Genomic DNA, 22,347 nt, shown 5'->3' on the forward strand with positions numbered 1-22,347 from the left:
TCTGGATTTGAATTTTTATTCAGCCTCAGCTGTCGGTATGAGAACTTTAGAATATCTTAGCTCTGCTCTTGCACTGGACCTTTGCTTACTCAGTATGCGCTTTGGGAACTCACATCTTGCCTACTCTGAGTTATAGTGACTGAATTCAGATCTCCTTCCAGATATTAAAAAGCTCAGGAACGTGAGTCAGATGTTTTGGGCATTTAAAAACCTGAATGGTATCAGATACCCATTTTACACAGCAAGTTGCGGCATTTGTGCGGCCTCAGATTTAGCAGCTCTCTGTACAATTCAAACTAAGCCTTTTTCCTCCAGCATGGAAAAAAAGGAAAATTCAGATGGTTTCCTTAGCTGTGGTAGGTTTATGGAGAGAGATTGCATTCAGTTCCCTTAACACGGGCCTGCTTTTGGGATCACATAATGGAGGGGATCCAGGCTGGTCCTCCCTACAGAGCAGGAATATGGCAAATTCCAGAAGGCCCTGGTGTTCCTACAACTGGCAATTGATTTGCTTGATCCTAAAAGCAGCATGTCTGTCATGGGTGTCAGCCTCCAGAGCCTTGCTTATCCCTGCTGTTATCTTCATGGGAATTATGTTGGGGTGGATTGACGACATATTATGCTTTTTGTTGGTTTTGGTTTTAATAGATATTTCAGTCAATCACCTTGTTTCTTTATTCCAGTCTCACTGCAAAGAACGAGAGCTTTCATTGTGGTCTCCAGTATTTGCTGTTCCTCGGTTTTTCATTGTGATCAGAAAAAAAAAACATGGAGTTAGACAACGACACTGTCCGTACTTGCAGGCAACCAGCAGTTTACAGGGCCCCCAAAAAAATTAAGACAGAGAAGCAGTTTGAAGCATTCTTGGAAAGAAACCTGCCTTCCACCTTGCATGGAGAACTACAAACCCCTCAACAGAACAGACGGCTACATTGCAGGTGAGCTCTATGCCACGAATTGGACAGGGGTAAAGAAATGGAGGAGACTCTTCAATCCCAAATGTAAAAGAGGTGCTGACTTTCCCACAGCTTCTGATTAAAATGCCAAACTGATTGATAACTGAAGCAGATCACCCAGTTACAGAACTCGTACCCAAAACATGCAAACAGCTTAGCACCCCACTACCAAAGCTGCTGATTTGCAATCTGCAGAAGTGTTTGTTCACTTCGGGACTATGATAACGTGAAGGATATATGTGTTGTAAAGGGAAACTGCTGATAGTTGGAGTCCCCTCAGTCCACCTGTCAGACACAAGCTTTCAATTTTTTTTTTTATTTTTTTTTTTACTGATTTGTGCAATTTCTTTGCTCCTATTTCTTAAATTTCAAGAACTATTTTCTGTTCCTTCTTAGCTGGGGACATGGAAAGTTGCATAATGGTATGCCTGAGATTGACCAAACTGCTTTTGCATTATTTTGGAGCTATGGTCCTACATTATTCAAGGAGAACGAGGCAAATGTACTGCCTATACAGCACTAATGCTTCCACAGCCTGATTTTCCCATCTGCCAAAGTTCTCTTTTGGTCATTATACCAGGGATAGAAGCATTTCTTCTGCCAGAGAAGCCCTATAGGCTCACTAGAAGGCAGGCTTTGTTGGCAACTTAGGAGAATTCCTGGTGTTCTTCCAGCAAGGCAAATAAAATCAAAAATAGGAAGCCCTTTCATCAGCGTCCCTTTTAGTTTTGTTTGACTGTGAATGCTCTTGGTTTTCTGACTGAATCTCTCTTTGGATATGGAGAGGACCGTCAATGTTTATGACTGTGTCTACTCTACAAAGTCCTTATAAGAAAGTAAATATAAAATCTCTGATTCATCATTTATCTGAGCTTTGTTTCAGCATGTAAACTGAATGTATACTGAAACTCAGACTGTTATTTTGGGACCGTGACAGGACCTGAGACTCAAGTCTAGCTATGGGTGAGGTTCCACAAGGTGTGGTGAGCTAATCTAGCAGCTTGCTGCTGCCAGGTGGGACAGGACACACAGGGAAAAGGAGAGTAGGGGAGCCAGACTTCCCTCTTTTTGTATAGCCAGCTCTTACATCAGCTCAGCAACGTGGGCGACTGCAGCCTAAAACTGTGGATCCTGTTTTACTTAAACCATTGTAATTTCCTGGTGGTAAGTGAAGGCAAATGGAACCATAGTTTGACTCACTTCTGAGCTTTCTAGTTTTCCATTTCACCTTGAAAAAGTGCCATTGATTAATTTCTGTAATAGTGAGATCATTTAGACTGTGCAATAGCCATCCATCCCAGCACTGTCTTTTCATATATTAAAAAAATATTAAAAAAAATAAAAATTAAGAAGGAGATTGGATAAAGATCTGCAGTCAGAAAAACAAAATTACTTGCTGGAAAGGCTTGAATTGTGTATAATTATGACGTGATCTAGAGTTAAGTCTGCCCACCCAGAAATGCCTGCTGCAATAAAGTAAGTCTTGCCGAGATGTTGAAAGAAGAATTATACTTTAAAGTCACGGCTGTTATTATTGGAAACTTTATCACTGCACTTGCTGTGTAATAAGAAAATGTCTTTATTCCCTCCCCCAACTCCTCATTTCAGAATCATGTCTTTCTTGCTTCCTCATGCTGTTTTCCCTGTTTCTTTTCCACTTCCCTATCTCTTGTGTTTTCTCTGTTCTCTATTTTGTATTCACTGGGCAGCCCAGCATATGGGCACCTTGGACAATAACACGATGGGAAGGGACTCAGCTCTGTAATATTCTCTGGGGCTCAGTCTCCCCAGCCACTGCTCAAGGTTGCAGAAGCCTTGTGCATCGCTTATATTTGGTTTGTAAGTAGAAAATCACCAATATGGCCAGGGGATTAAAAAGGGGAAGGAGGAGCACAGGACTCGGGGGTTAGTCAGAGTTTACCTACTGGAAATTTTGATTCAAAGATGTGTAGGCAAAATATGTCATCCAGGTCAAGTCCTGCTCATATCCCTGTGCTAAGTAATGTAATACAGGAAACTTTTTTCTGTTTTTTTTTTTTTTTGGATGTGGGATAAGCTTTTTTTTTTTTCTTTTTTTTTTTCTTTTTTTTTTCTTTTTCTTTTTCTTTTTTTTTTCTTTTTTTTTTTCTTTTTTTTTTTCTTTTTCCCTCCACATGCAGCATTTGTATGTTTGTGGTGTTTTATTTTTTTTTTTTTTGATCAGAATAGGAGCGATCAAATTACCATCTCCTATTTTTCCGCGGTGTTAATGAGGTCAAGTAATTGATGCGTTCGGTGCTGTGGCGCTGGCAGGGTGTCATACGAATGGCACACGGACTATTTGCGATTCATCTGAATGGAATGCAAAGGCACAGGGGTGCCTATGTGGGACTCACGCTATGCGCCAGCTGGAGCTGGGGAAGGCGAATGCTGGTGTGGGTTCGCAGCGTAGGGTGCCTGCGGAGAGCTGACGGTAGCAGCGTGGCTTCTGTGCCTGCACAGTGTGAGGTCATGCAAAAAGGCTGCAGAGCGTGGAGGTTGTAAAAGGCATTGCATATCGCTCAGCTTATTTGATTCTTTTCAGATTCTCCTGGGAAAGGTTCAGAAAGTTAATTCGCAAGATGTTCCCTGTCCTGAATTGGCTTTTTTCGTATCAGTTCAGAGAATGGATCTTGAGGGACCTGCATGCAGGCCTAAATATTGGGATATTTCAGATTCCTCAAGGTAGGCAGAGAGAAAAAAAACACTTCTGCTTCCTTTCCTACGTCAGCCTTTTCATAATCTACCGCCTGTACGTCAATTCTGTTCTTCCAGATGTCATCGGATTATGTGGGAACTTTAATTTACAAGTTCCCTAAATAATTAGCCTATTTATTTGCACATTTGCAAGAAAGCGTATGTTCTTAATGTAAATCTATTACACAGTGTAATTTCAAGGAAAGGACACTGCCTCTTTTCATAAAGTCTTCCTCAAACTAAATCAAAATATAGACTAATAACAGCATTTTCCTGTATTGCAAACAACATAACACAGTCTTTAAAATCCACCTTGCAAAATCAGGTCTCTTAGATACTTACATTTTTGCTTTCTAGGGCTGTTAGGAATTTGGCTGACCAGGTTACCTCTGCCAATGGTCAATTGCTTCCTTTCCACGTTCTGCTGCTCAATGCTATATGTTATATTTGGGACCTCGCATCATATCTCAGTAGGTGAGGTTTATTTTGTACTGCAAAATGTTTCTACAGGACGTAGAGATTGTGCTCAATGCTGCTTCAAAAAGCCGCCAGGATGTCCTAATCTATTTCATCTAAAATGCAGATGTTATTTAGGTGAGAATCCAGAGCCAGAGATTCTCAATTCATTGTTCCACCCCTCTGCAGCTGATCTGTGGTGAGAATTTCAGGAAGTCAGTCCAGTCCCAGCCGTGAGGCGCCCTGTCCCCCTGAGGACACAGCTCCTGTGTCACAGACATCACAGCAAAGGAGACAGCTGGAATGTCAATGGAGGCGTCTCCTACATAAAGTAAAGGGCCAGCACAAGCTGCTTCCCATTTACCCTCAGGATGTGACTGTGATTCATGATTTAGCTCCTGGTCTTCTCCAGGAGTCTTGTAGATTCTTGCTATGACCGAGCTGTTGATGGTTTTACATTTTTAATTTGTTCAGAAACCAGATTATTAAAATTCTGTTTATGTGTTTATGATAAAAAGTAGACACATGGAGTTCTGGCCTCTTTGGCAGTTCTTTCTCAGACTGACTGTATTTTTTGGACTTGGAAGTGTGTCCCTGCCAGTGGCAGGGGGTTGGAATGAGATGATCTTTAAAGTCCTTTCCAACCCAAACCATTCTGTAATTCTGTGATTTCATGGCAGTTCATTGCAATGAATCCATTTTTGTGCTCTACATTCAAATCTTTTTGTTGTGCATCTGATCAAACAAAGCCTGTTTGTAAAATCGTAGGAGTCTGAAATTTTCGGATGGGACTTTGGAAACTTTAGGTACTTATTCAGAAACATTAAAATATATATGAATAAGATTACATATATGAGTGAAAATAGACAGTCTCACACAGTACAGACTGATAGGGGGGGTGAAGAGATGTCTGTGTGCTTTTAAGATGAATCCTTGTTGCAACATCTCATGTAGTTCCATTTTCTTCTCTGTGTTCTGTTGGTCCCAGGCTCATTCAGCATCCTAAATCTGGTGGTGAAAAACATTCTGAAGTCTTTTAATTTCAACCAAACTCTGTCCTTTAATGGTTCAGTGGACAATTTCTCAGGCCCTACACTTACGGAAGACCATATGGAGGCCTTGACACTTACTGCATCAGTAACATTTTTGACTGGCATCATTCAGGTAGAAGATGAATCTATTTTATATCCTTAATGATGTATCCTTATGTGTGTTCTCTGTACAAATGTGAGAAGTGGAACTGCTTGCATGTTCTTACCACAAATACTAAGCTCAGCACATTTGAGTGCGTATGTTGTACAAACTGGGACGTGAAGGTCTGCCTCTTCCTCTCGGGATGTCTGAAGAAGATGTGATAGGTTCAGATTTATGTGTCGATGATAAATACATCCATGTGTGAAGTAAGCTATTATCCTTTGTGTTGACCAGTTCTCCAGTATGTAGACCCTTAGGTAGTCCTACATAACTGCCCACACTTGATATAAAGTACTCCTGTTTTGTTTGGGCAGTGTCTTAATTGTGCATAATGAATATAGCACGTTTAAATAACTATCCATCATGCATGGCAGTGAAGAGTCATGCTCTTCAAATACAGAAACAAGAAGGGCGGGTTAGACATAGCTAATTATATTGCATCTCACTTCTCGTTTGTTCCATACAGTTGCTGCTAGGCTGCTTCTGCCTGGGGTTTGTAACAAAATATTTGCCAAAGACTCTCGTTGATGCTTACCTCACTGCAGCAGCACTGCACGTCATTGTATCCCAGTTCATCTTTATCTTTGGTGTCATGCTTGACTTCCATAAGGGCCCCCGAGACATTTTCTGTGTAAGTGAATTCATTATTAGCCAAAGAAATGCATGTTTCTTGTAGGGAACAAAAAAAAAAAAAAAAAAGAACAGTTGCAGAAATTGAAGGCAATTTCAGAATAAGTCAGTTGCTAAGGGATATCTGTGCAAGTCTCAGCTGTGGTTTACTTTCCTTCCTGTTGTCTTGAACAGTGTATGGAGATTATTGTGCGACATGCAAGATTAAAAATCTGTGTGTATCTTTAATTCTTTATGTAACTTTATAATTTTTAGCATGTCTATATTCATAGCAGAGCATGTCATAGAGGAAAAGGTACTTTTTTTCCTCAGTTGACCATTGTGGGCAACCTTTGGACACACAGTGTCTTTGTCATGTCTTACAAAAAAGCAGCAGACTCAAAGACAAGTTAATGCTACGTCTTCCTAATTTATTTTACTAATGTCAGAGAAAGGTGGTGTAGAAGAGAGAGGAAGGATCAAACTAGATCTGAGTTACTTGTGGCAGCGTTTTCTCTGCGGATACCAATAATTCATTTTAAATAATGTTTTGCTCTTAGCATCTCTCTCCTCTCACTGGAGATAAGTTTCGTAGCCAAAAGGATGGGTTCAGTTGTCCAGGCAATGTGTGTCAATCTTCTAGAATATAAAAATAGTTGGAGTGTCTGCCCCTGATCCTCTGTATGATGATTCCTTTTCAGGATATATTTCATTACTTCCGGGCTCTCCCAAAGGCTAATGCCACCAGCACATTGCTGTTTTCGCTTAGCTTGCCCGTGCTATGGATCAGTAAATGCATCAGCATAACTTATAAACATAATCCAATTGCATTTCCTATAGAACTTCTCTTGGTAAGTGTTCTCCATAATGCCATCGTGATAACTGAATGAACAGTTCAGGAATGACCTGTCTGAGATGGTGTTGTGGGGCTGAATACCACAAACAGCCTTTGTCATTGATTTGTGGGGTGGATTTCAGCAATGAACTTCTTCGTTCTTCCCTGCTACTGTGAAAATAAGCTTTATTTACTTTATTTACTTTTTATTTTACTTACTTTTTATTTATTTCCTGTGAAAATAAGCTACTGTGAAAATAATCCCTGCTCACAAAAGGCCATGAGAACAAGTCACAGCGAATTGCTACATGAATAAAAAGCAGTGTATAGGATGAAACCACCATGGAAACCCAGTTCAGGACTCTGAATGTTAATTCTTATCTTTATTAGAGACTAGAACCATGAACTTGAAGCTTCAGAGTCTTGATCTAACTACGCTTCTTTTTTGGTCTGGAATTGTTGGAAAGGGATATTCAATTTTGTGACATTCAAAAGCAGTTCTTGTTGTAAATTCTGCAATATTTGTTGCTGCTGTTTTCTCCACTTTTCTCTTTCCTGGAAAACAGATGAGCTTTTTTAATCCAAACTTTCTATTGAAATGGACATTCTGACTTTTATGGATAATCTAGAAATCTAAAAGATAACTTATTCCATAGAAAAAGCAGCTACCAAGAGCCCCACCTTGCTGACACTGGAGTTGAAGCCATTTGTCACTTGCCCAACAGGGGCCTGTGGGACACCTCCTGTGGCAGAGCATAACATTACAGACAGCAAGTTCTTTATCAGAAAAAAAAAAAAAAGTATTTCTTAATGTTCAGAAAGGTTAATAGGAGTAAAAGAATGATTTGGACTAAGAAAAAAAGTCCATGTTTTATGTGGGATATGTCAGACATTACTACACTGTAGGCATTAGCACATGGCTAGGAAGTATTAATATAACACACTTTATTATAAAAAATACATTAACATTACTTCAGGATGCTGTTATGTTTACACACTGAAAAAATCTGTGTTTAAGTCCTTTAAACACTCCTCAAGATTAACTGTCTTTAGATCTATGGTGTACAGCACCAGGAGCAAATGCTGTATAATCCCTGATACTATTTCTTGTTTTCTTTCCCAGATCATCACAGGCACCATTATTTCCAATCACATTCATGTTTACGCTGAATCTAGTAGTGCTGTGGTCAGTAAGATTCCTCAGAGGTTAGTTATCTGTCCTGTTCACGGGGTTATACTTTTGAGATACGAAAGGATGTTTCAGTCTGTTCTTGAAATCTGATGGGCTGATTCTTACTGGGCAGCACAGTTTTAGGAATAATTCTTCAAGAGATTTAATTGCATCACCGTTTCAGAACATATGCAGAATTCAAACTACAGTCTTTATTCGGGTTTTGTTAGACACAAAAGAAGAAATTTGTATTTTTTGTGAGGTGGAAGCAAAGAGTTTTACATATTCAGAGCATCTCCTGGAAGGTGCTAAATGATGCCTCTGGTGTTGGTCCTGTGTATGGCTTGTGCACACAGCCCAGACCAGGTTTAAACTTACCTGTTCTCTGATCCTGTAGGCTTCTGCCTCCTACAATGCCAGATTTACCAAACCTGAGCAAGATCATTATGCCTGCTTTCTCCCTTGCTATTGTAAGCTGCTTCCTTCTTGTCTTTATTGGAGAGAGGTATGCTTCGCTTCACAACTACAGTATTTCCAGCAGTCAGGTGAGGACAAAGCTGCACATACTTCCTAGGCTAAGGAGCAAGCTGAATTCATGCTAGTAAAGCCCCTAGTTACCTGACAGTGGTAGAAGTGCAAGGATGGAGTGAATATGCCACCTGATGGTTTTGTAGCAACTCGTTGCCCTTCCCTATAGAGGGGTGGCTGCTGCACATACATGAAATCCACATTAGTGGCCATCTTTTAGCAAGAGGCCTTGGCATAGCCTCAGTGGTTTGGATGACCTGCCTGCCAGCAGACACACACACACACACTGCTGCTACTGAACCCGGAGGACCATTGCTGTTGTGAATCCATGAGATTTATAAAAGCACACAACGTGATTAACTGAAATTGGAAATGGCCAGAGCTGCTATGGCTCTCTGTAGGTGGCTACTGTCCCAACGTATGGGTTCTCTGCCCAGAGTGATTGCTCCAAGAGTCTTTTGCTCCGAGAGTCCGAGAGATTTTGTTCAGATGTACTGAAATTTGCCATGCGTTAGCCTGGAAACTGTGGGGTTCTAAGTGGACTTCTTTATAAATAACAACTAGAGTCTTGGGTCCATGAGATCCTCTGCTATGAAACTTTGTACCTTTTAAGAGAACTCATTTAATCATGGGAGACCTTGTTTTCCAGAAGGTTTTCTGGGCTGAGCAACCAGCTAGTGTGAGCAGAAGGAAATATACTTCTTGTTAAGCCACTTCTATTTAGGTAAGTCATTCATTTTGGGGTTTTCTCTGCTTCCTTATATTTCTGTTTTACAGGAACTAATAGCTGTGGGGCTATGCAATATTTGCAGCTCATTTTTCAAAAGCTTTGCTATCAGCTGTGCTATTTCTGGAACTGTCATTCAAGAGAAGACAGGTGGAAGAACACAGGTGAGCTGGGCTGGATTTGTAAAGCTTCTACACTCATCTAAAATCACTGTATATTGATTGTAGGCTGACATTTCGCCCAGACAATTGGTGAGATGTAAAGTTATATACCCGTGCAACATGAACTCACATGCCCTCTCTGTGTATGTTATGTACTGTAATTATGTGGTATTTACAGCATGTGATGTCTACTGAAGGAAGCCAGAATTCTGCAGGGAGAATAAGATGTCTTCATACAGTTTGAAATTGTATTTTAGTTAATATGTCCAAAAAGACAAATGGAAAATTGTTTAAGCACCCTTAATTCTGCCACTTCTTCCTAACTTTCGAGTACTTTGTGAACTTAATATTTTTAAGGAGGGCTTAATATATAATTATAATTTCTAATAATATTTTTTATCATACCTCTTAATTGAATATTTGTACATGACTCACTGCATCACAGAAGTAATTTTGTTTAATAAAAAGCTTGTTCCTAAGGCTGACTTGCATGAGAAGTATCTTATTCCTCAAATGAAGTTATCAAATCAAAATCCTGCATTCTTGTGCATAAGAATAGTCCGTTTAGGCCAAATTTATATCTACTGAAAACTTGAGTATTCTGCAATGTGTATAATCCATTACAGCACACCTGTGGACTTTGTTAATTGTCCCCTGGTTATTTTTCCTAGTGGGTGCTGTTACATGGAGCATACCTACTTGTGTAGAGGGGACAAGTAAGGAAATGTTTCTGGAAGGCATCTCTAATAAAGTATTTCTGTTCAGTTAGCAGCAATGATTGGAGCAACTATAATGCTGGTGATTGCACTGAAACTAGGATACTTTTTCCAGATGATTCCTAATGTAAGTGAACATGAAATAGTTATGGTAGCAGCATACTTACTTTCTAAGCATAATATGAAGATTTCCTAGACAGTCGGGGTTATATCATTCTCTAGAGTTAATTGTTTTCATGGGCAGACCAAACCAAAACAATGACTTTAAACTCTCCTAAATTTCAGCAGGCTGAAACACTGGATAATAAACAATGCATCTCTCTCCCATCTCTGACTGTTCAGAACAAGCTAAAATTGCTTGGCTAAAAGCATTCAAATTTCACTGCCAGGGTGTGTAATTTAGATGTATTTCATTTATAGTTTCCCATCTTCCAAGCTTTTTTGCACAACTGTATAACACATTAATGAGTTCCTGTCTTGCATCTGTAGAAGTAATTTCTGCTTCAAAATCTTTAGTGTAAAGAGGTAAATAAAATCTTCAGAAATGGGAATTTGGGTTTAGTGTCTCCAATTCTAGCTTGGTCATTGAGGTTTATTTTAAAACTATATGCACTACCAAACTACCTTTTGTGCATTTTTTGCTGCAAACATTTGTTGCTGCAGATTGTTCAGAGGACTCAATTTTTTACTTCTCTCTTAAAATTTTTATCTAGACTTTTTTTTTTTTTTTCCTTTAAGTTGTCTTAGAGAACAACTGACATAGAGCATTACTTCCTGATTTTTTTTCCTGGCCTCTTTGTGAGATGGGAGAATTAATCCCCTTCCCAAAACTAGCTGACAAAACAGAATTTAAACATCTACTTCCCTTCAATCTCCTTTTCATTTCTAGGAAGGGCTGTTTCAATAAATGGTGTCAAACAACTTCCTAAATTTGGCAATGCACTGCCCATGCTAATTGAAACCACTTTTCGAAACAGCAGCTCTTAATTCTGTAGATAGTGTTGGCATTTATCCTAGTGCTGTAGGAGGCATAGGGATTCACTGGAGAATATTGTAATGGAAACTACATACAGCATTTCAAGAGGAAGTCCAGTTGTGTTGGCAAAAGTAATTGTGAAGTCAAAGAAGTTGCATGCTACTTTCATGTTGCTTTGCAGATCAGAGGAGATCTGTAAAAATTATGGAAATAAGTTTTAAATTCTGAGCAGTTTGTCTTGGATATCTGTGCCTTAGCATGTTGTGGATGCAATAAATATCAGATGGATTTTATTTTCATTATTATTTGTACAGGGTGTACTGGCTGCTATTGTGGTATTTAATATGCTACCTTTTCTTCAAAAATTTCTGGACATCCCCACTCTGTGGAGACAGGATAAGTATCATTTAGTAAGTAGCAAACAAACAAACAAACAAAACCACCTAAGAATTGCAATGTGCCTTAAAAGGAGAAATGCATGTTTTGGGATGGCAAGGCAAAGCAGTGGCCATTCTCTTAGAAGAGGGATCCTTTGAAATACCCACTGAAAGAATTGTGCTGAAATCTCTACAGATCAATTTGCAATTCTATACAGGGAGAACTGGTCATTGTAGTTGTTTCCCAGATCCCCTGAGAAGGAAATTGTCTAGCTGTCAGTTGGGAATATGTTAACTCTTGTTCCGGATTTCTCATTAAGAGAAAGGCCCCCAGTATGATGTGACTCCTCTTAATTATTGAAGCCCTGTTAAAAAATCAGGAGATTTGAGCTGTGCATAAGATTTGTAGCTTGTGGGTTCTAAGGATTGTGAAGGCTTAGCCAACACTGAACTTGATGATAGAAAGGGTCAAAAAAAATCTACCAGACCTGCTTCTGTTATTTGCCATGCTAGAAAACAATCCTTTCTGTCTGGATTGAGGGTTTCAGCTTCATCAGACCAAATCTTTATCTGGGGATCTCCATACAGTTTTGTATTTTCAAAAACAAAGTGCTTATCAGGAGGGAAGTTCTCAGCACCATTTTTTCAGCCACACCTGGATATTTGCCTTGTTCTTCAGGGTAGACTGGAGTGGTGGAGGCATCTGTATAGCCACTGCATATCCCCAAATGCAGGGCAAAGGAAAGCAGGCAGTCCATCTTGTCCATAACTGTAGTTGAGTTATGCATTTTGAAGTCCTGCACCTTTTTCTTGTGATCTTTGTGACGACATCCAGGACTGGGGTGGTCTAGAGGTATTGCTAAGATTATTTTTTTCTTTCAATTTTCAAATGCTGGGCCTGAGTTGGAGGTCATTTTTATATGATTTTACAGCTAACGTTCACTCTGTCTCTTGTTCAAAGGTTATTTGGCTTGGAACTTTTGCTGCAGTGCTTCGTCTTGGTCTTGATGTGGGATTAGTGATCGCCCTGGCACTTGCATTCTTCATAATCAGCATTAGGTCACACAGGTACTTGTAACTCCTAGAGCAAAATGCTAATTTTTCTGAGAGCTGATGTTGTGGAGATAGCTATGCATGTGACAATGGAAAAGTAGTTCCATGTTTGTAAACACTTCAGTCAGGTCATCCTGGAGTCTCTAATACTATCCCAGAGCAATAATCTTGTCAAGTCCACGGGCTCTGGATTGGTCCTTTCTGCAGGTGTGCCATGCAACTGGAAACTGCTCCCTGTAGTGTAGGCATCAGCCAGGAGGTGTGTTCTGTATGCACGCATCTGTATACACGCTGCCAGAAGGATAAAATGAGATGATGTGTCTTTATTTCAAATGTATTCCTTAGTCTTCATTGCCATTTACCAAGTTGCTCTATCTTCTCCATAAACCTAATCTGTCATAGCTGAGAGAGATTACATTGGGCCCACATTGCTCAGTGTGTTAGCTGCTATTCCAGCCAGGAAAATCATGTATAAATCCAAGCCACAACTCACGATATTTACCATGATAGGGAAGTACTTGTCTGAGTAGGCTGAAGCCTCTAGAATAACGTGCAAAAAGCTAGGAAATGCCTCAGTTCCTGTAAATATCAAACCAATCCAGAGTGGCTCTGAAAGAATACTTTCAGGAAGGATTTCAGTTGTCTGAAACTCCCAGTATTCCTCTGCTCAGAGTTATGGGTGGAATTAACAAGTGGCTGGCTGGCTGGTCATTGGAGAGCGGGAAGACAGAGCTGACCAGAACTCACCCCAAAACCATGCAGCACCATGAGCAAAGCACAATACCCAACCCAAGGTATTCTCCTTAGAGGCAAGATGCTGCACTAAAGCTGCTGCATGGCCTCTGGACCAACCTAGCCCATGTGTAGCCAGCCCTAAGCACAGCTTGCAACTGCTCCCAGCTGTACGTGTAGCTGTATCTTTGAGGAAGGCTGTGGGAAGATGGAGAGCAAACACACTTCCCTGGTGTAATAACAATAATCCGATTGTTCCAGACCTAGAAATGGGACATAATACATTCTTGAAGGCACCAGCATACCTTAAGGGTGTGCTCGTGTGCTGCTCCCCTATTCAGCGAATGCTGTTTGGGAGTGAATAATTTGCTGTATTCACACCCTCTAAAGTTAGGGTTGGTATATCCAGTGAAGAGGAGAGAAATGGAGATCAAGCTTTTAGGAACATGCAGTTTTTCTCTGCTGTATGTGAAAACCTAATAAACATCTTGTTTCAGAATGAAGATGGTGGAGCTGGGACAGATTCCAAACACGAATATTTATAGAAGTTTATCCGTCTACAGAGCTGTAAGAGGAAACAAAAAACAAATGTTCCATTTCTCTCTGCAATGCATCTTTTTCCCTTAAATGCCTGGGGGTGGCCATTCAGACTCAGTTCATTTGATTCCAAACTTTGAAACTAAAGAATGCTTAAATATCTGGAGAGCGAAGTGACTCAGGTACCTAGCTCAGCCTGCTTGCGCCCCGTGAAGCTCCCTGTGTCAATCTGTGTTGTCCCCGTGGTGGAAGCCACACTGCGGTCATTTCCGGAGCTGTTTGGTATTTTATGCTGACCTGCTTTTCTCAGGCTGGTTTTGTCCACGCTATGTTTGTTTTCACAATAACAGCTGTGCATGTGCTAGACTGACTCACCGATCCTTGTGGTGATGGGATAACAGCTAGGGCACAGGCTTTTTTAACACACTATTGCTAAGACTTGCACCCTACAGAGTTGGGCAATACAGCAGTAGAGAGCATTGCCAGCTGGGTACATGCACAATGTTATGCTGATGGATTTGCAAAGATCAAACAATAGAAAAACAAGGTTAGTAAGACAAGTACATAGTGTGTGTTTTCTGCAGTGAGCAGTATTAAAAATAATTTGCTCGTTTTATATTGTACCAGCCAACTGTCATCAGTGATAGAGCTGCTGGAGGTACGTTTAGAGGAACGGGTTTGTTTTTGATGATTAGGTCCATGTTGCCAGTGCCGCTACCAGTGGGAGGTGTAGTTAACATTACCAGAAACTGTGTCCTTAGGATAGCACTTTGCAGTCTATTGCATAGTCAGGAGGGGAAAAACGGCTCCTGCTAAGTACAACTCTCACAGATCCAACTTTTGTCTTAAAGGCAGCAGAGATTGAAGGTGTCAAAATCTTCCAGTGCTGTTCTTCCATTTCTTTTGCAAATATGAATAACTTCAAAAATTACTTGTTACGCAAGGTAAATGCCATTTTTTTCAGTTAGTGGAAGCTTCTAAGATCTATTATCTCTGTAATAAGACTATTTTTCTCTTTCAGATGGACATGAAGGCAGTGCCTCTAGATCAAAATGAAATGAGGGATTTAATTTCAGATTCTTGGTCAGACAGTTCGCTGGAAAGCAAAGATTTTGAATGCTCTTGTGTCTGTGATCAACCTCTACCACCACCTAGGGTCAGCTTTAAAAGTACATTTATCTAATCCGTCTGTTCGAGGTGTCTGCTTTTCAGTTACTGAGGACAATGCTCTTAGCTTGCCAGAATTTAGGAGGATGTAAAAGTTTATATAAAGCATATATATATATTTGCTGTTTGAAAATAAGCAAACATTACCATTGTATTTCTTCATGTATACTTCATGATAGAGCAATAGAAGCTCAGCTTACTGAGTGAATTAACTAGCAGTTGAAAAATTCAGCACATCCTCTCTTCTTCTCCTCAGCCAAGAGAATTAATTTTGTAAGGTGCTTCAGTAAGCATTTTTTTCTTTTTCCCCAAAGAAATGAGTGAAAGTGGAATGTGTACCACTGCCAATATTGCCAAGAACGAGTACAAAATGCCACAAAGGCAGCTGTGATTATCCTGATCAGACAATTATCTCATATCTTTCCTGTAATTGGCTGCTGCGTGTCTTCTGGAGAGTCACTCATATCCCTCTTTATCTGAATTTTCCAAGCCTTAGTTTATGGAAGAAACTTCAGGCAAAAGAAGATATTTTCCAAACAGCTACATGTAATTTTTAAGTCCTTTTATGAGAAATGGGTTGAAAGATAGCGGTCTGGAAAACATATGTGGCACCGAGGTGCTTAGGAAGCAATGGATAATTTAACAGCATCTTCTAAAGCGCTGAAATGCAGAGGGTGAATTTTCCTGTCTTGTGCTATAAAAATAATAATTAAAAAAACACACACACACACATTTGGAACTATTAAGAAAAAAATTTTACATTGGTCCACCTAGGGACCAGCAGGCATACAAGAAGGGAGACGCACAAGAGGTCTGCAGAACTCAGCCAGTAAAGGTCAGCTTACTGTTGCCTAGGAAGGCAATGCATTGTAAAAATATGAGGAAGGAAAATAAAATGTCTTCTTAGAGTGGGAAGAGATGTTGTATGAAGCCACAGAAAGTGTTTTTTTAATTTTTTTTTCTGCTTTTTTTCTTTTATGGAAAGTAGAAATAATAAGTCAGGTGGCAGTATCTCAGGCCATTTCAAGATGTGGAAGAGTGAGGTACACTAGTGCTATTTGGTGGCTGAAGGCACTCTTCTAACCACATCTGAGGTTTGCTCAAGTCACCTGCTACTTTGCATACACTTGTGGCTTTGTGATATATTTAGTGTTACTTCAGATGTGCTTTTTACCATGAGAGAAGAACTATCATGTGATTTACAGTGTTTATTTGCAGAAAAAAAAAATATTAAAAAAAAAATCCACCCCCCTGGGCCTAGTTCTTTCAACCACTGATGTATTCTCCACTTTCCATCCTAGATACCATATACAGCGAGACTGGTGAAGCAAAGTCACACAGGCAGAGCTTCCTCGTCATCTTCAGTGAATTTGGTACGCTGGTCCAAGAATGGAGATAGACACAAATCGAAAACGCTCCTGGCGGGAACAGCTGATGCACAGCTTCCATCCCCGGGCACTAACACAGGAGATAAGACTGAAAAGAAGGAGGATGAAGGGAAAGGAGCTAGCCCTTTGGCAGGCTCTGCAATAGATAATTCCTCAGTACAGTTAGGTCAGGAGGAAGAGTCCGTGGATTTGTCGTGTCCAGTTCACACCATTATTTTAGACTTCAGCATGGTGCAATATGTGGATTTGCAAGGCTCAGACTTACTGAAAGAGGTAAGGAACCTAAATCTAGCATGAAAATGTGAAACCTAAAGTTTACCCGATATCATACGTTTTTGGTTAACCTCAAGTACCCTGCTACATAACAATCTATGTATCTTCCAGTTGACCATTCAGGGTGCAAAATTAATCTATTTATTTTCAGAAAATAATAACTTCCCATAAAGCCACTTTTTTAAAAGCAAAAGTCACATTATTGATGCTTGTTAAAACCTGCCATCCATGGTCATTAGTTCTAAAATAATGTAAACCAAAAACATACTTATAAAAATCTCTAATTTGCTGTTTCCATTTTGGCTGTTAATTTTTTTCTTCCAACTTAGAAAAAAAAAAAATCTCTTCTTTAGAAGTGTAAGATGTAAAACTATCAGCTATCTTTTCTTGGAGTGATTTGATTGCTGAATGCCTAATTAGCCTTTTCTTTGAAGTAAGACTTGAACATTTTAGTCTTCAAGTGGGGACCCTAGCCAATGGAGAGATATATTTAGCAAAAATAAATTTATTGTAGCTGTGCTGCTCAGAAAGACAGTTCCAGATGGATTCTTACTCAGCTCCCTCAAAGTCTATAGCTCAACTTCAAAGAGTTCTGTTTAATTTGTTCCTAACACCTATTGGGAATAATTGTGCATTGAGCTGATCTCCCTAAGATCCTTAAAGATTTATTTGCCACCTATTAAATGACTTCCCCTTTGGGGAGGGAGATAAGGTCTTTCCAGATTCCTTCCAGCCTCATACTGTGAAATCCTGTGATTCTCTTGTGATTCTCTGAAATATTGAGGTTTATGGCTTCTTTTTTTTTCCCCCTTCAAAGTAACTCTTTTTTTACGCCTTTTAATTACAAAGGGCCAGGAATAGAGAAGATGGTGAGAAACAATCCCCTCTAAAATCTGGTTCTTTTAAAATTAAGTTAATACATCTAAAAATGCTGGACATAAAAATTGAGACTAACAGAATTACAGGTCATGCTTGAAAACTCAGGTTCCTATTCTCATTGCTTACATGTGGGCATGGAGTCTGTGTATGTAGAAATGTTTTGAGTTAACCTGTTCCTGTAAGACATTTTTGTATAAGTCAAGAAATAACACTGGGTGCTGCATAGTGCACTGCAGGAGGGTCAGCAACCTGCCCTGGTTTTGGAGTCAACACTCATTTAGATCTTGAACGCCCTGGCTGTTTAGCGCTGAGCTAAGAATTGGGATTTGAGATGCTGGAAGAAGGATTTTCTTCAGAGACAAACCATTACAAAGGAGTTCTTTCTTTATTTATGTTTTACCTTCTGGTGCACTTACATAAAGCAAGATTACTCTAATGCTGGTATGGGATTCTTTCCACAGATCATCCACATGTTTCGCGATGCTAGCATTACAGTCTTCATAGCTGGCTGTCACCGTGAGTACAGTATTTTTTTATGGATATTAACTGATCATGAGGGATACATTTTAAATTTCAGCTATATGTTTTAGTTATACTGCTTGTTGTGACTTCTGCTGGTGTTTATTCCCCCCCCCCCATTTTTATAGCCTCTGTGATTGCAGTGCTTGAGAAGAATGATTTCTTTATCAGAAGTGTCACCAAACGAATATTCTTTCTAACTCTTCACGATGCCGTGCTGGCTGCTTTGGAGAAGCATCAAAAGCCAGATGGGCTACAACTTAGCTCGAAAGAAGTTGCCGATAGACTACAAGCTAAACACGAGAAGGTAGGATATTTTGCTTACATTTAAGTCTTCGTGTTGTTAATTACTCTGTCAGTAACTTAAAAGGCTTGTGATGTTGCTGAGGAAGTAGGGCACAGCAGATGCTCTTTTGAATTTTTCAGTTATTTTGTGGTTTGCAATGGACGGAGACCAAAAAACAAAAACAAAAAAACAAAAACCACCAACAAACCACCAATAATCCAATTTGTTTCTCTGAGTCCTGTGTTCCAGCCTGGGGAAAGACAACTTTGTATGCAGACTGGAAAGGAATCAGGCCAGTTTTGCAGCAGGGAATGACTTTGTGGCATTTTAGACAGTTTCCATTTCTCCCACAGAGCAAGGACCCTGCCAGGGCAGAGCAAAAGCTCCAAGCTTTTTATTTCCAGAGGTTACTGCACCAGCTCCCTTGGGGCTGTTGGGAGAAGTGAAGGACAGCACTGGCTTGATTTTCCAAAGAAATGAAGCTTGTGCACGTGATCTTTCTGCCAGTCCTGTGCAATAGTTTTTAAGCTCATAGGCTGTGTCAGCCAAGTTCAAATAGGGTAGACAGTTGTAAGTTCCAGGAAGAGCCCTTCTTCTGAGCAGAAGATTCCAGTAATTGCCCCACCTCGGAAAAAGAACCCAGCCTTGGCTAACTGTGCTGTGCATACCACCAGGCTGGGGTCCTATAGCTGAAGGAGGGGGGAATGAAAGAAAATAAAATAGCCAAATCCATAAGAAAATGGGTTTCTTGTGTTCTGCTGCCCACGGAATAACTTGTTTAACACTCTTACATTGGCATTGCACTGTCTAGCACAAGAGTATTGAACTTCCTGACTCTCTCCCATAGAATGAAGGTGTCAGTACACATTCACCACTGTTTAGGGGACGTGGGGAAAAGGTTGGGAGCAGCTTCCATGTAGGAGGTGACAGTGGTTCCCCAAAAGTCCACTGTGAGACGAGGCTGGGCCAGATGTGCAGAAGGGACCCACAGCAGCTTAGAGCTGGCAGCTTGGCAGCCCTGCTGGCTCATTCCTTCAGCAGCTGGGGTTTTGAGCTGCCCTGTGCTCCCACGGCCCTCTTGCTGCTCACATGCTAGTGCCTTGGCATGGGAACCGCGCTTGACTGGCTCAACTGACTGGCCACCCTTGGCCTAGAGCAATGTTTGTGTACATTTCAGGAAATAGAGTCGCTCTTGGAGAAGACCAGAGAGTTTTCCTCTACAAGGAATTCTGACACCAGATTTCTGTGTGAAGTGCCATCAGATATCTCATGCTCAGCCCAGAACGAAGCAGGGCCAAGCCCTCTCCGGCGGTTTGATTCTTCATCCTTTCAACCAGATTTCGAGGACCCAGGCTGGGAGAAGAGGTGGAAGTAGACCAGCAATCCCTGAATTACAAGTGTTGGGAAACTGGGATGTCAATAGAAGGGAGAAAGGTACTGTCAAGCAACAGTTCTGGTGGTTCTTATCAGCATTTGATGTTATTTTTTTTTCTTTTATTTTCTGTTCCAGAGTTCTTAAAATAGACAGCCTGACTAATGCCTACAGTACTTCTGTTGTTCTAAACAAAAAGCAGCATTTATATTATTGCTTTCAGGCATTTTCAAATAGATATAATATTAAGCAATAGCAACAGCAGAGAAATTTCAATGTACAAGATAATTCCTAGTTTTGTAGTGAATTCTAGCAAATGATATACACTTCTTTCCTGAAATTCTTTAGAAATTAGTTTAAATGCCCCAACTTAGTACTTTTTATATATTTATTGGTTGTTAGTAAGTAAAACTCATCTGCCATATCTTGGCAGATTACATGCAGGCAGTTTCATTATCTTCAGAAGCGTGTAGAAGTGTGTAGAGTGATGTGAAGCTTCAAAGAAAAGCATTTTGTCATTACTGTTAGACAAATTGCTGAGGTTGATATTGTCTGCACTAACATAACATGATGCCAGTCCTTTGAGTAATTTTCCCTCCATCTGTCTAGCTACCTGAACTAAATCCCAGTAAACAGTAATTTATTTTTTCATGTTCTTTGCATTCTCTTGCTGAAATAGTGAAGAATGGAGAAATGTTTTCATTTTGTTCTGAAGAGCCAGGAAAATTATAAACTAAGATACAGTTAACACTTGGGGAAAACAAAAGCAGCTTACTTCTATTTTCTGTACATCAGCCGTAGAGTTTAACACAGTGTTATCAGTACAGAGGAATGATCTAGGATTACACTGAAAGCAGAAACATTTACCTACAGCAGCAATACATGCCACGAGCTTTTGCCATACCCTCAGCTGGAGGATCATTTCATGGCACAGACTGCCCACTGCGAAGAGCAAAATTAATTAATTGAATTAATGAAATTATTTAGTGTAATTAATTGTAGATGAGTGGCCAGCACTGTGTCTATATCCTATTCAGCCCCATTTCAGTGCAAAGTTTGGGTGTAAATGATGGGTCCTTTATATACAGGTCTGTGCTCTGGGCTGAATTCCAAAACATGTGAACAGCTCTAACTTTCGCTGCTGGGCATTGCCTGGTTTCTTGATGTAGAGTAATAGCATGGTGGTTCCTCTGAATTCTGCTCCTGGCTGCTAAATTTTAGCAATGATACAATGGCTAATAGGAATGTTAATATTAAACTACCTGTAATGTACTGCAGTGAGTTCTTCTCCTCTTTTTTCCTTTTTTTTTTTTTTTTTTTCATTTCATACTCTTCCAAGGGGTTTCTCAAGGGAAGCCGCAGCTCTGCATGTGTGAAGTGCAATGGCGAAGGATTTTAGTGAACATTACTGTGCTGAGTTGCTTACTGGGAAGGAAACTGAGTGCTGGAACCCTCATACCTTTTGGACTAAAAGACAGGAAAAACTGAAAGCTGAAATGGTATTGAGTAATTCTCAAACCACATATGCTTCCCTACATTGTTTTGGACAGTGGCTTCACGCCAAGCTCCTCTCAGCTCTGTTCAAAACAGAGTAACACAAACCCCATGAAAAGCATAGCCCTCACTTCCAGATTCTCTTGGCTCTCCTGTGGCAGCCTTGATTTAAGATGAAGTGGCATTCCTAGCTGTTGGCACCACGCAAAGTCTGCACTACAAACTCAAGACTTGATTTTTTTCTTTGGCTTGCATAGCAGAGCTTGGAATCTTTCCTTCCTACCCCCATGACTCTTCAGAGCTGAGCACCAGGGGACAACTCAGACGTCAGTATGTTAGCTCTCAAATTATGGGTATTTGTGTTGCAAAACAAATACCTTGCTGAGAGGAAGTCCAGACAATCCTGATCTTTTTCCCTTATAGCTGCACGGTGCAATAACTCTGCTCCTGCACATGTACAGAAGCCTTCTGTGTTTAGCCAAGCACAAATCCCTGGACACAGGCTGCAAAGTGACAAAGCACGTACTTTATGGCCGAGGACTCCACCTATACCTCTGAAAAGCCACAGAAGTCAGAGTTCAAAGGCCTGTCTGTAATCGTGTGCTTGCAGGCAGTTTGGTGTTCTCACCTGACCTAGTTGCAACAACCCCAGTTGTTTTGTGCAGACAGCAGCTTTTTAATGCTCTTCCCAGCTAGCGTGATGCCACGATGTTTTCCTAGCAGGGCACGCTGCAGCAACCCAGGCAGCTCCCCCATTGCACCATGAATTAGAGGACACAGATCCCAAAATATCACCACGCACGTTATCATTACACACTGTGCAAAGTGCACGCAACCTGCCAACCCTGCTGGCGTTTCATTAACACGCTGCTTTGCTGCATGAATGGCTGCAGAAGACGTAAAGCAGTGGAGAAGCCCCAGGAGTCGCAGGGAGCGTGGCAGCAGCAGTTCTCGGGGCATTGTGCTGCGGGGTGTCACCCTGCACAGGGAGCTATGAGGAAGGACCAGATGGACTGGTTACAGATGGGCACGGTTCGGGGGCATTCATTCTGCTAGTGCCAGGCTGTCTGGGGAAAGAGGGATGGATTTGGGCTAGGGCCTGGCAACCCTTTGAGGGTGCTACCCCAGACTGCGTTTTTCTATCCCAGATTAGAAGAGTCAGGGAAGAAACCCAGCAGGAGTGGAGGTGCTCAATCCCCTGCCAGTAATTCCTTGCTTCTGCAGGA

General features: G+C 40.7%; 1 protein-coding gene across 1 annotated transcript; it reads left to right on the forward strand.

Annotated features, from left to right (window-relative positions):
- Positions 1 to 768: 768 nt before the first annotated feature.
- On the forward strand, positions 769 to 19,630 carry SLC26A8 (solute carrier family 26 member 8; the record flags this gene model as incomplete). Its single annotated transcript, XM_084301952.1, has 19 exons — positions 769 to 938; positions 3,520 to 3,659; positions 4,014 to 4,145; positions 5,116 to 5,291; positions 5,788 to 5,952; positions 6,632 to 6,781; positions 7,889 to 7,971; positions 8,334 to 8,481; positions 9,242 to 9,355; positions 10,118 to 10,195; positions 11,359 to 11,454; positions 12,383 to 12,489; positions 13,704 to 13,773; positions 14,595 to 14,687; positions 14,765 to 14,899; positions 16,212 to 16,571; positions 17,912 to 17,966; positions 18,098 to 18,276; positions 19,433 to 19,630. The coding sequence occupies 19 exons, from the start codon at positions 769 to 771 to the stop codon at positions 19,628 to 19,630; spliced, it is 2,649 nt and encodes an 882-aa protein (XP_084158078.1).
- Positions 19,631 to 22,347: the final 2,717 nt, after the last annotated feature.

The sequence above is a fragment of the Netta rufina genome (assembly GCF_964035555.1).
Source record: "Netta rufina genome assembly, chromosome: 26".
NCBI classification, from domain to species: Eukaryota; Metazoa; Chordata; class Aves; order Anseriformes; family Anatidae; genus Netta; species Netta rufina.